Here is a 13,605-nt window from a genome sequence, read left to right on the forward strand (position 1 = left end):
TACTTGCGTGCGCTCTCATTCTCTCTCAAATAAATAAGTAAATCTTTAAAAAATACGTACTATAAAGCATATTATACACTGTAAAGGTTAAACGTTAGAAATGTATCTAATGTCATAAAGAGTATCTGAGGCATTCATTTAATTTCTAGGTTTTTTTTAATTTTTATTTTTTAAAAAATTATTATTTATTTGAGAGAGAGAGAGAGCAATGAGCAAGGTCAGGGGCAGAGGGAAAAGCAGGCTTTCCTCTGAGTGGGGAGCCAGACACAGGGCTCTATCCTGGGACTCTGGGATCATGACCTGAGCCAAAGGCAGCCGTTTAACCGACTGATCCCACTCAGAAGTTCTAGTTTAAAAAGAAGTTTAAGGTGAGAAATATATTAAATAGCTAATTTTGCCACAATGCCAAGTTGTGGAACATAGGGTTTGTTACTTGCCGTAACTATTTGAGTAGACTCTGAGTAGACTCCCTTAGTGAATCAATTGGAATGAGTTCCTTCCCAGACATGTGACTGTGTCACCTCTATACACTTTCTGACCTTGGACAGATGTACAGGGAGGAAGCCATCTTACCTCCCTCAGAGCCAGATTCATTAAACTTCTTTTTTTTGTTTGTTTGTCAGAGAGAGAGGGAGCGAGCACAGGCAGACAGAGTGGCAGGCAGAGGCAGAGGGAGAAGCAGGCTCCCTGCCGAGCAAGGAGCCTGTTGTGGGACTTGATCCCAGGACACTGGGATCATAACCTGAGCTGAAGGCAGCTGCTTAACCAACTGAGCCACCCAGGCGTCTCTCATTAAACATTTTAAATAGTCATTTTCTTGTGTTACTTAAGGAACTTCATATGGTGTTGTTCTTGGTCCCCAAACTAAATGATCAAAATAGTCCTTTGTTTAGTTAGAAGGCTGAAAAAGACAAAGCTAAAATCTTTGAGCTTTAGAACAGAAAAACCATGAAGACTGATTGAAGATAGATTGTGGTCAATAAGCACATTAATGTCCACATGACATTTACTGATAATTTAGATGATTTAAGGTGTTTTTCACAGTAGGTTTCTCCCTCTGAAATAATATTTTTAAAAAGCATGTGCTTATCACTCATTGATTGAATTGCATAGTTTAAATTATCTCCAAAACTGGGATGGGGGTGGGGTAGAGAGGAGTCAAAGCCAACTATTTTTTTTTTAAAGGCTTTGGGATGTTTTTATCTGCATCAGAAACATAAGGAGCTAAGTGTCGGCCTGTTTTACTTAGAAGGAAATGTACATGGGTTTGTTTGCATAGTGGGTGTAGCAGTCAAGTTAGATACAATTGAAATTCTGTCATGGTGAAAACAGTCTTATCGCCCCTTGAGTTCAGTTTGCGAATCTGATCTTCAGACCTGAATTACATGAAAGATTTCCTTGTGGTTCTGAAGTAGTGCTCAGAAGGAGCAAAGTTCGTTTGGGGGGAGTTGAAATTGACCAGAAGTAGTTTGATGCAAGTGTCTGAGGATAACTATAAAATCTGAAAGTGAATTGTCAGAGTGAGTACAAAGGTAGCGTGATAGCCTTTCACAAAGCCATGAAAATGGCTAAGGCGTTATCTGAGCAGGCTATTAAAATGACATGTCAGAATTTGCTCTAGTGGATTCTTTAGCCCCTTAAATTAGATCACGCTTCTATTGAATGGTAAAGGAGGATTTCAAAGACTCAATTTCCTAGGTTTTCCACAATAAAGTATTATTGTAATAATTTATACTTGAAACTGGTAACAAAATGTAACACTGTAATATATACATGAGTAAGTTAGAAGTAGAGAGAAAAGGGGAAAGCTTTTGATTACATCAAGTAGATGTTGTAACAGACATTCCTCAGTAAAATCTTCATATGGAATTATTTGTTATTGTAATTTCATTTAATGCGAGAATAAAAGGTATGTGAGTTTCAGTAAGATATAAAACAGTCTTTTGAGAATAGGAATTGAAGCACATTTTAAAGACAAAAATAGTAAGGGAATTCAGTCAATACGATGTTAACATCGTATTAACAACAAAAGTACACTTAAAGTAGTAGTTCTGTCTTGCCAGATGGAGTTTCAAGGGTAGAATATGTTACACAAGCCCTCGTTATTTCCCCACATGTGAGATATCTGATTCTATTCATGCATCTACTGAATCAGTGATAGTATTGTCTTGGTCTCTTAGTTAGGGTGAATATTAAGTATTTAGGTCATTGGTACAAAGCCATAATTCTAAAACTGTTTCTCTGTGAAACATTCATCTTGGTGTAAGGCAAAGTCTACATTTATGAGTGTGCCCCCCAACATCTGCATGTGAACTGAGTTTAAGGATTAACCACTGAGTCACCACAAATGATTTGCCTCATTTAGCTTCTTATTTATGTGTCTCATTTTTTCCAGAGTTCTTCCTTTTTTTTTTTTTTTTTAAAGATTTTATTTATTTATTTGACAGAGAGAGATCACAAGCAGGCAGAGAGGCAGGCAGAGAGAGAGGAGGAAGCAGGCTCCCTGCTGAGCAGAGAGCCCGACGCGGGACTCGATCCCAGCACCCTGAGATCATGACCTGAGCCGAAGGCAGCGGCTTAACCCACTGAGCCACCCAGGCGCCCCAGAGTTCTTCCTTTTGATCTCTTACTTATGTGTGACTTTACGATTTGGGGGAATTTTTAGCACAGAGGAAATTGCGTCTGTGTGTTTATTGTTGTATTACTATTTTGCATAGTAGGTAGTTTAATTACCGGCTTAACTCAAAACTTGCTTGGATATCTTGTCCTAAGCTAAGGCCATCTCTTTTCTACGATGGTACATGGTACAGAATTCTGCAGGAGCATAAATGGTGCATGTAATACTGAAATTATGCTAAAAAGGTACGGATAGCTTTTCTTATAGTATTTTACCACATCTTAATGAAACACTTTTATAGAGGGGTTAATTTCGGTAGAGTGTTGTGTGCATATGTAGGCAAGCCTTGCTCATTATTTTTGGTGAATATGAATGCACATCATCATCAATATGATCAAATAAGCAATTTACACTTTTGAAGTGCTCTAACGCTGAGAAATTGGAAAGGGACTTCAATTTGTACAATTAAGATACAACCCCAAATCCTTGCCTGGCCTACAGGGTCTATATAACTAGGTCCCTGTTTGCATCCCCAGCTGTGGCTCCCCAGACCCTCCACCCTCCCTCCTGTGTTCTGATCACTCTGATCTTCTGGGAGTTGCTTGGACCATTTCTGCTGAGTCTCTGCCCTCTGGATTTCAGTTTGAATAGCACCTTCTTAGAAATGGTTTTCCTGACCAGTGCATTTTAAGTAGCTACCCTTCTCCCTTAGTCCCTATTAGCCTTTACCCCAGGACCCTGTTTATTTCATAGCACTTAAGCATTCCATAATCACTTTTAAAGTGTATTATATTGGGGGTCATTCTCCATTAGAATGTCAGTCTCATGAGGACAGGCCTCCTCATGTAGGTGTTCACCATTTTTATCTTTTGTGCCTAACAAGATACTCAGTTTAGATGTGTTGAATAAATTGCAGATAATTAAATCAACTGCAAGTAGAATTTAATTGCATTAACCATTTTTTAAACTTTTTAAAAAAAGATTTCATTTATTTATTCGACAGAAATCACAAGTAGGCAGAAAGGCAGGCAGAGAGAGGAGAAAGCAGGCTCCTCTCTGCCGAGCAGAGAGCCTGATGTGGGGCTCGATGTCAGGACCCTGAGATCATGACCTACGGCAGAGGCCTTAACCCACTGAGCCACCCAGGTATCCCTGCATTAACCATTTAGTTACATTATATGGTTGATTATAGGTCCAGTGTCTCTCTTTCCCTAAGTGGTAGTTCCTCAAGGTTGTGAAGTGTGTGTGTGAGAGAGAGAGAGAGAGAGAGAGAGACCGAGACTGAGAGAGAGAGAGAAGATAGAGAGAATACTCCACACATTAAAGCAAATCTCCTAAGCAGCTCCATATCCAGGACTTTGCCAGTCTTTATAAAATGAAGGATGCCTATCTCTTCTCAGGGGTCGGGATTAGAGAATCTAAGGAATAAAGAGCCTTAAAAAATGTCTTTTCCCAAATGGATTCTTAAGTTAGCTGCTCAGTTCCCTGTGCTGTCCTCTTTAGTGCTTATCTCGACTTTATCAAAAAGAAGCTACTATTAGACCCTCACCAGGACCAAGGATCTTTAACCCCTGCTAATCTGAGGCTGGAGCAGGTGGTTGGGCACAGGGCTCAGCATTTGCCTGGAGGGGAAAGGGGCAATGATGGCCCGAAGCCAGAGCAGTATAAGGCAACAGGAGGCATAAGCTCCCCTCTAAAAGTCAGAAATTCCTAAACTCGACAGCTGCCAAAATCCATGTCTTTAAAAATATGCTGTCATTTTGACTTTTCTTTTTTTGTGTGTTCCCTGATTTTCACCAAAGAGGTTCATGCCTGGAAGGTATGAATTTAAGTAGTGAAGATAGAGCATCAAGGGATTCATGCAAACAGTTGTGATTTGCCTGGTGCATACTGTCCTTCATCTTATTAATATCAGGGTGCCTCTGTGTCAAAAAGTGATTGTTCCCTTAATTATGCTTGATTGTGCCGACAGTAACACTTAGGACATAATTTTCCAGGTTTTTAGATGGGGACTTAAATTTTAAGTTTGAATAATCCTATTAGCAAGATGTCTTCGACTCCAGAATTTGGAGAAAAATTAAAAGAAGCCCTAAGGCCACAATGACATTGATCAGAGTGGCTGTTTAATTTTTCTTGTGGACAGTTTGTCCTTTTCTTAGTAACTGTTAATTTTGAACTTAGTGCTAAGAGAAGAAGAGAAGGTTATTTGATCAGTACATGACACCTATAGTTTTAACATGCCTGGTGGTAATAAGGATTGTTAATAATTTCTTGCTGTGAATATTTTTTGGGGGTAAATATTTCCTTATTTTTTCCCCTTTTGGTTCCAAGTCAAAATAACAGTTAAATTTAATATCAGATATTAGTTGTGATGTAAAATTTTAAGGACAGTAGCTTATTTACTCAGCTTAGTTTCTTCTCTTTTTTTGTACTTTTGATTTACATAGATTCTGAAATATAAAATTCTAGCTTTAAGTTTCTGAGAGTTTTCTTTGAAAAAAAAAACACAGACATCATTTTGCTATAAAGTTATTCTTAGCCAGAGATTCTGGAGAGATTGAGATTTGCATTCATTCCTTTGTTATGTGGGAAGGGAAAGAAGGGACTTCCATACTATGGTCTTAGAAAAGTTGTTAGAGTTTATGAGACTTTCTAGAGAAATTGAAGAAATAAGGAATGCCATGACTCTGGTCATTTTTGTAACTCCTTTCTATTTTGAAAACTGCGAGTTGTCTGTGACTTGGCTCATTCTTCCAGAATTCGTTTTTAAACGTGGTTGTTTCTTTTTCTGTCAGGCGTTTAGATGCTAACCATATTACCTCAGTCCCTGAGGACAGTTTTGAGGGGCTTGCTCAGTTACGACATCTGTGGCTAGATGACAACAGCTTGACGGAAGTGCCCGTGCATCCCCTCAGCAATCTGCCCACTCTGCAGGCATTGACCTTGGCTCTCAACAAAATCTCAAGCATCCCTGACTATGCATTTACCAATCTTTCGAGCCTGGTAGTTCTGTAAGTATCTGTCCCCTTAAATACCATGTATTTGTGTGAACTTGGGGGGCAAAAGCAGATTTCTTGTGACAAATTATTATGAAGGTATGTCACTTTTGATTATACTTCTGAAGAGATATTTGGGGGGAGTTGCCTTTTTTTTTTTTTTTTTTTTGACAAAATTAAGTGCGATTTTTTAAAATACAAGGTAGGATAATTAAAAAATTAAATCTGATAACTGTTGAATCTTTCTAAACTACGTGGCCGTTTGTAATCATAAGAAGAAATTGGGACATTCAGCAAATACTTAGACAATACCAGCAAGGTATTCGGTGTTAAAAGAAGTGGCATTGTTTTCAGGCACTCACAGAAAATAAGCTTCAGTGATACTTCATGTTTTGACCAACTTGTCTGTTCAAAGAATATATGATTCTCTGTGTTTTTAATCTTTGAAAACTTGGACATAAAAAAATGGCATTTCTTTTAAAATCTGTTACTCACCCTCAGTGGAGTAAGGTGATGCACTCCCCTCCATGCTGGTTCCCCCACCTCCATAGGGGGAGCTCACCAAAATTTCACTTCATATGATGAAAGGCTCATTAGAGCTTTTCTTCTGATATGGGTAAACATTAAAGAATCTTCAGTGTGCATACCATTTTTCCATGAGAGATCCTTTCTGTGTTTAGTGAATCCGAGTCGTGCAGCATATATCAAGAGATGTGCAATTTCTTGTCCATTAGTCAAGGGTTGAAATGTTTGGCTACATGGTTCCTTTAAAAAACAATTTAGATGCATAAAACATTATAATGGTTGCTATTGGGTGATGTAAAAGTCGTTTCAATGTTTTTTTTTTTTTTTCATAGGCATCTTCATAACAATAAAATTAAAAATTTGGGTCAGCACTGTTTCGATGGACTAGATAACCTGGAGACCTTGTAAGTGGATTCATATTTCAGATGGTTATGTTGTGATATTAATGGTGCAGTTTTGTATTTCCTTGCAGAAAAGGATAAAATAATGGTCTTGAGTTCAGCTCACTATTGTTTTTAAAGATTTATTTGTTTATTTGACAGAGAGAGACAGCACAAGTAGGCAGAGAGAGAAGGGGAAGCAGGCTCCCCGCTGAGCAGAGAGCCCCATGCGAGGCTCGATACCAGAACCCTGAGACCATGACCCGAGCCAAAGCCTTAACCCATTGCACCACCCAGGTGCCCTGAGTTCAGCACTCTATTAACTGGCTTTAATACATGACTAAATTCTTGCCATCAAATAACACAGTTAAGAATACTAATCTCAGTTTATGGTTAAAAATGGTGCACAAGTTTGGACTTGATATTTCTTTCAAAAGTACATGTAAAAAGCAGCTTGATCTGCCAGGCCGTCTGTCTACTTTCTCAAAAATTTTGATTTTGTTAAACTGTAAAATGTTCCAGTTTTGGAACATTGAGCCTTATAAAATTAATTCTGGAAAAAAATCTTTTGTTTGTCTTTTCCATGATTTCAATTGTCTTACCTAATTATTAACCCTGGGGTTTGAATATTTTCTCTGCTTGCTTATACGTTAAATGAAATAAACTTCTGTGTTTTGCTCAGGATATTTTCATTGTTATTCTTACGAGTTAAAGTATTTGGGAATTCTGGCTGTTTCAAGTGCACACTGCACCACTGTTGGAGCAAAAGACATTGTGCAGCTATGTGTAATTAAGAGTAGGATCTCTATCCTTTTGTTTTAGTTAATTTTAGTCATCTTTATGAGAAGCTTTATAGCATTTGCTATTGTGGCATAGTAAATGATTCAGAAAATGTCCCAATTAGTAACATTTAGTTAGTAACATTTGATTGGAATACTCAGGATTTGTAATATTTTGTTGAGTTGAATATTCTGGTTGGCTATCAGTTAAGGAGAAGACCTAAAACCTTTTAGCTCTTTATTAATCCCCTTTCCTGTCTAAATAACCAAAGGATAGTGAACATCAATGGATATTTGAAGGTTGAAGCTCTTGAAGAAGAAGATAATTCCAAGCTCAGTTCTCCTTTACTGTGTAAATACCAGTGAACCAGAACACTGGATGGATCTTCTGATACTAGACCGTGTATACTCTTCCAGTTATATGAAAAGGAAACCTCTTCTTTCCAGATAAATTTTTATTTGCCACTTTTCTTTCTATGTAGTAAAGAAAAACAAAACAGATCCCTGAAGAGCTGGGCCTTTGATTTTAACTTACTCTCATTCTGAAATCAACCATGATAATCATATGCCAACATGCTCGTTAGGTTATAAAAGAAGTTAAAACTTAAACACTCAGAATTAAGACTTTTTAGCACAGATCACTGTGGCTTTTCTCTCTCCTAATTAATATAACATTTTCAACAAATTATAACCTGCTTCAAGACAATAATTGTGGGAGGCCATCCTGGTCCTTCCCCTTGTTCATACTTATCTCCGGTCATCCACCTGATAGTAGGGCTGAGGTCAGCTGCCCACATGCCAGAATTTCAGGAAGTCACTCCAAACCCCAAATGGAAACCTTGGTTTCAGGCTATTGTCATTTAGAAATGGATATTCCATAAACTCCATTTTATGGTGAATTTCCCGAGAAATGTCATTCAAATGATTTATTTAATGTACCAATAAAATGTGATTCAGAATTCCTTGACCTTGTAAAATGAACTTAAAACCAACATAGATGAATTACGATTCTTTTTTTTTTTTTCTGTTCAGTATTCTAAGAAAAGGTGTAAGAAACTACAGGGTTTTAAATGGCACTATGGTTGGTGAGCAGAGATCACCATCCAGAGGATGTGATTTTTAAGGAATGCATTTGTACCAAAATGCCTTATAAATTGTACTACTCTTCAGTGTCCTTACATGCTTCTCCTATTTTTTTTTCTAGGGACTTGAATTATAATAATTTGGGGGAATTTCCTCAGGCTATTAAAGCCCTTCCTAGCCTAAAAGAGCTGTGAGTATTGTTTTGCTCTCTCTACGCCTTAGTATCCTTCGAACTCACCACTTAATGTTCCAACAGTGAGATTTGAAAACCTCTTTGCTCCATTAGATATATCACAATACACAGACACACATATGATCACACAGACTGGATTATGTTAGTTAGTGCAGACAGTTTTGAGCCTGGATTTCTGTGCTGGGCTCCATACTGCTGAAACAAGAGCAGTAATGTATGGTCCTTGCCAGTTAGAAGCTTGGAGTCTTAGTGGCACTGGGGAGGCTAACCATGTAATACAGAGAACAGTTGCTATGTAGAAATAAGTGCTAAATGAAGAGGGTAAATGAAGCATCCCAGAAAAAAGATTTCATTGAGAATTGGGGTCATTGGAAAAGGTAGCACTGAAGAGAAAGAATATGACTGGAGTTAAAATGGTAGGGGTGTGTGTGTGTGTGTGTGTGTGAATTTATTCAGATCCTTTATTCAGTAAGGATCTGTTTATTTGAAAGAGAGAATGAATGCACGAATTGGGGGAGGGGCAGAGGGAGAGAGAATCTCAGGCTGACCCCACGCCCAGCATAGAGCCTGAGATCATGACCTGAGCCACCCAGGCCCACAACCTTGAAACTATTTAACCAGCTGAGCCACCCAGGAAGCCAAAAGGGTTAAGGGGGCATTTTAGATGTTGGCTTTGTCAAGGGCAGAGATAGGAATGTACATGGCATCGCGGGGCTTGTGTATGGTCATCTGTTGACAGCAAATACTCTGACACACATTGCTTAAGGACTAAATGTAAGGTGACAGAGGAATATGGACGTTAAAACACCTTATGATTCTCACTCATGGTCTAAAGTTCTTTGTTGAGAAAGCAACAACTCAGCGTGTATGAGAGACCTGAGCGATACCAGCGTAAGCGTGGGTTTAAGAGGAATTAGGAAATGGTCCTGGAAAGGATGAGATGGAATTGAAACTTTAGTTTCCTCATACTTTTGGAATTAACATATAGTTGTTATCAGTTGTGTTTCACATAATACTGAACAGGGCTAGATATTCAGGTTTTAACTTATTTCACAAGGGGACATGTGTTTCAAAATATTTTTCTCCTCCTTTTTTAGGTTATTTCATAGTAATTCTATTTCTGTTATCCCTGATGGAGCATTTGATGGTAATCCACTCTTAAGAACTATGTAAGTAGTTTTGAAGGTTTGTTTTAATATAGAATCATGTAAAACATGTCTGTATGATGCCAGGCATCTCAATGAAGAATGAAAATTCAGGCTTTTAGATGTATGGACTTTGTGAAGATAGATGCAGTGTTGGATGGCTTGTGAACATAAGAAAACTTTACCTTTTTTGGGTATTTTTACAGACATTTGTATGATAATCCTCTGTCTTTTGTGGGGAACTCAGCATTTCACAATTTATCTGATCTGCATTCCTTGTAAGTATCATACCAATTTTATTTTCAAATTTTTATTCTTTTTTTTTTTTTTTTTTTTTTATAAAAAGTTTGAAAACAAGAATATCTATGCAGTTGCTTTACTGGAAAACTAGAATGTATTATTGTAGCTCCAGAAGACAAAAAATCTTTCTTTTTTTTTTTTTTTCTGTTGGGTGAAAGTCCAGAGGACAATTCTGAAGATTTATGATGGTTCTTATTTATGTGAACACTTGGCCTAATTAATTATCACAGTTTCAGGTGCATTCAAGAATTGAAACTGATTTTATTTTTAGGTATAGTAGTTCTGACATTTCAATTAATTAATTAATTAATTTTAAGCGATTTTGTTTATTTATTTGACAGAGAGAGACAGAGCAAGAGAGGGAACACAAGCAGGGGGAGTGGGAGAGGGAGAAGCAGGCTTCCCGCCGATCAGGGAGCCCAATACGGGGCTCAATCCTGAGTTGAAGGCAGATGCTTAATGACTGAGCCACCCAGGCACCCAGTGATTTTAAACTGTTCAAAAAATAAATCAAAAATATTATCTATGAAAACTTTTTATTTTAAATTCTGTTTTCTCTCCCAATTTCTTGAAGAGTCATTCGAGGCGCAAGCATGGTGCAACAGTTCCCCAATCTGACAGGAACTATCCATCTGGAAAGTCTGTGAGTGTGGCTGTTTTTGAACAGGGGTAGTGTAAATATAACATGCGGGCCGGCTCAGCAGGTGCTGGTGCTTTTTGGCAATGGTGCTAGGTTTGTGTTGGTTCCTGTATCTCTCTTTGTGAATAGCATGCATGGAGATGTGTATTTATTGGGTTAGGGTTCAGTCAGCTCAGGTAGCAGATAGCCTGGTGCATGGATATTAGATCTGAAAAGTTCACTGAAAATATAAGCAGTAAGTAAATGCCAAATTTGAAGCAGTGCTTTTGGAACTCAGAAGTGGAGCAATTGATGTAGAGTATCAGAGAAAGCTTTAGGGAGGAGGTGTAATGTTTTCAAAACTGAATACTGTCAGGTTTCCCAGAGCCGGGGATTTTATTTAGAAAGGCAGGATTTAGTAAAATGGGGAATACTGAAAATTTCCTCAGGGGTGGCATGCAGATGATCGTGTATAGCTAGAATTGCATGTGTTTAATGGAATGTGATGTGATATGGAGAAATTTGGAAAATCATTTGGGTCACGGTTTTAAAATGGCAGCCATCGAACATGGAACATTTGGTTATGGCAGTTCTTCCCAGTGGATGGTCTGTGAATGGGATACATATGGATCTGAGCTTTTGCTGACCTGAGCCCTCCAGAAAGCCAGAAAGAACCTGAGCTGGTTAAGGGTCTCCAGCCACAGGGAACCTTTTCAGAGTAGGTCACATAAATGTTATGATTTTCACATGTGCCAAGATGTAAGGGAAAAAGTGTTCTGGAAGCACTGGGCTCAGAAGTTTAAACTTGACTATTAAGGTGGTTTTGATGTGTCGAGTACATGGCAGCAGGTGATGTTAGGGCAAGAGAGACGAGATGGGAAGAACCACAAGGAGGTCCTAGGAATAATCCACTTGCTAAGTGGACACCTTTAACACCGCTGACGTTCCTCTGAGTGGCCTGAGGCTCTCTGCCTCATTCCATGTGTGATCTGCATAATAGCAGTAAAAATGAAGAGAGAATCAGATGCTGGACACACCACAAAGGAAGAAAGCACAGGAATTGGTATTGACTGCAGATGGGAACGCGGAGAGGGAGGGAGGAGGAGAACATTTCAGAATGGTGAGTTAGGTTGGCTGGGTTTGGAATGCAGGATGCTGAGCTGGCTTCCCACGTTTTTGGTATGAGGTGGTGTTACACGTGATTGTAGTCAGGCTGTGGCTGTGGATTAGTATTTTTCTGTTGGTCCACATGAGAAATCAGCCTCATTGTCTGGACAGTATTAACAGTTCTAACATAGTAAGGCTTTTCTGTCTTACTATGAAAATGAAATCCATAATGGAGGGCTTAATCCATTTCCCCACATACCTGACTTTAGGGAATAAGTAGGCAGTGGAATACACAGGCTTTAGTTCATAGGCAAATATCTGTTTCTTCTTCTATGTGAGAATAGCATTTTATTTACCCTCTCAACTTGAAACATTTCTTAGATGAACAATGTTTTTCCACAGGACCTTGACAGGCACAAAGATAAGCAGCATATCCAGTAACTTGTGCCAAGAACAAAGGATGCTTCGGACTTTGTAAGTTGGGTCCCTCTTCCCTTCTCATACTTTTTCTTTTATGTGCTTCACCTATATTGTTTTATTTTTGATAAGCTATTTACATTAGCTGATTTTAGGGTAGAATTGTGTCTTATTTGTTCCCTTTATGGAAATGAGCAGGTGTTTTCGTGACCCCAGTGTAGGTAACATTTATTTCAATTTGGCTTTAGAGTGATATGTATGTCACACATCTTGGGACTTTTGCTTTGAAAAAAGTAAAACCAGACTAGGCTCTTCCTTGGTATTTTTCCTGACTGGACTCCCTTGTCCTTATCCTAGAAGCCCCAGAAGTGTCAGCTTTCTACATCTTTCTCTTTCATCCATAACCTAAGCAGAGCCCAAATCTTTCTTGGGTCAGGAACCAGCTAAGCATGGAGCTTTCCAAAAACTTTAAACTATCTGGAAATTAAAAGTAAATAAAGGGCATAAAAATGTCACAAGAACAAACAATTAAGTTTCTAAGCTGTTAATAAGTATTCAGTGGAGAGCAATAGTAACAAAATAAGTGACTGATTGATAAAGCAAGCCATTAAATGTTGTGGAGTATCAAGCACAGTGATCACTACTGAGGAAACACTGCAGTGGAATTAACTGAGAGTTATTGAGTCCCTGTACATGATTTAACACAATTTTTTTGAAAATGTGAGCTATGCATACCACCTCTCACAGCTTTATAATTAAATAACAGAGAAATTGTTTATGATATTATAAAAATATAAAAAATAGTCTACCACTTACACATAATTTTATATTTTACATATTTTGTATATTTAACTTTATATGCTTCATGTTTTTAATAATTTTACTTAAAAATTGAAACAGAAATAAATGTTTTTAATATATTTTATATTGTCTGTACTCGATATTATGTATTTGAAATTTGCAAATCATAAGCCCAGTATATCACTGGGGTACTCTAGAAGCTTGTAAGTCTTAGAAAAAAATAGTTGTTTTCTTCAGCTCTCTATTATAGATCTTGGAGCTGCTTTCAGTACTTCTGAGTATAGCTTCTTTTAACTTAGTTTTCTGATAACATAGAAATTAATTTGTTAATTTTTGTTGCTTTAAGGGACTTGTCTTACAACAATATAAAAGACCTTCCAAGCTTTAATGGTTGCCATGCTCTGGAAGAAATGTAAGTTGGTCTTTGACTTACTCTTTTTGCTGTGGTTTATTGTTGATTCACTGAATATGTCCTATTTTAAGTAATGGCTTTAATGTTTAAAAAATTAGAAATGTTAGAGAAATAGATGTGTATAATCAGGTGTTCCTGTCAAATTGTACTAGCTATGGTCATGCAACCAGCATTTCTTAGGTATTTATCAGGCAGTCTGGGAGACGTTATAGGGGGAAGCCTGTGTACACA

At 37.9% G+C, this 13,605-nt stretch overlaps 1 protein-coding gene across 1 annotated transcript in view; it reads left to right on the top strand.

The window, feature by feature from the left end:
* Positions 1–13,605, top strand: part of LGR4 (leucine rich repeat containing G protein-coupled receptor 4) — a 102,555-nt gene that overhangs the window by 78,624 nt on the left and 10,326 nt on the right. The window contains exons 5-12 of the mRNA XM_059406765.1: positions 5,413–5,628; positions 6,471–6,542; positions 8,502–8,570; positions 9,671–9,742; positions 9,925–9,996; positions 10,593–10,661; positions 12,147–12,218; positions 13,309–13,374. Of these exons, the coding sequence (XP_059262748.1) occupies positions 5,413–5,628; positions 6,471–6,542; positions 8,502–8,570; positions 9,671–9,742; positions 9,925–9,996; positions 10,593–10,661; positions 12,147–12,218; positions 13,309–13,374 (708 nt within the window). The remainder of the gene's footprint in view (positions 1–5,412; positions 5,629–6,470; positions 6,543–8,501; positions 8,571–9,670; positions 9,743–9,924; positions 9,997–10,592; positions 10,662–12,146; positions 12,219–13,308; positions 13,375–13,605) is intronic.

This window comes from Mustela nigripes, chromosome 1 (assembly GCF_022355385.1).
Source record: "Mustela nigripes isolate SB6536 chromosome 1, MUSNIG.SB6536, whole genome shotgun sequence".
NCBI classification, from domain to species: Eukaryota; Metazoa; Chordata; class Mammalia; order Carnivora; family Mustelidae; genus Mustela; species Mustela nigripes.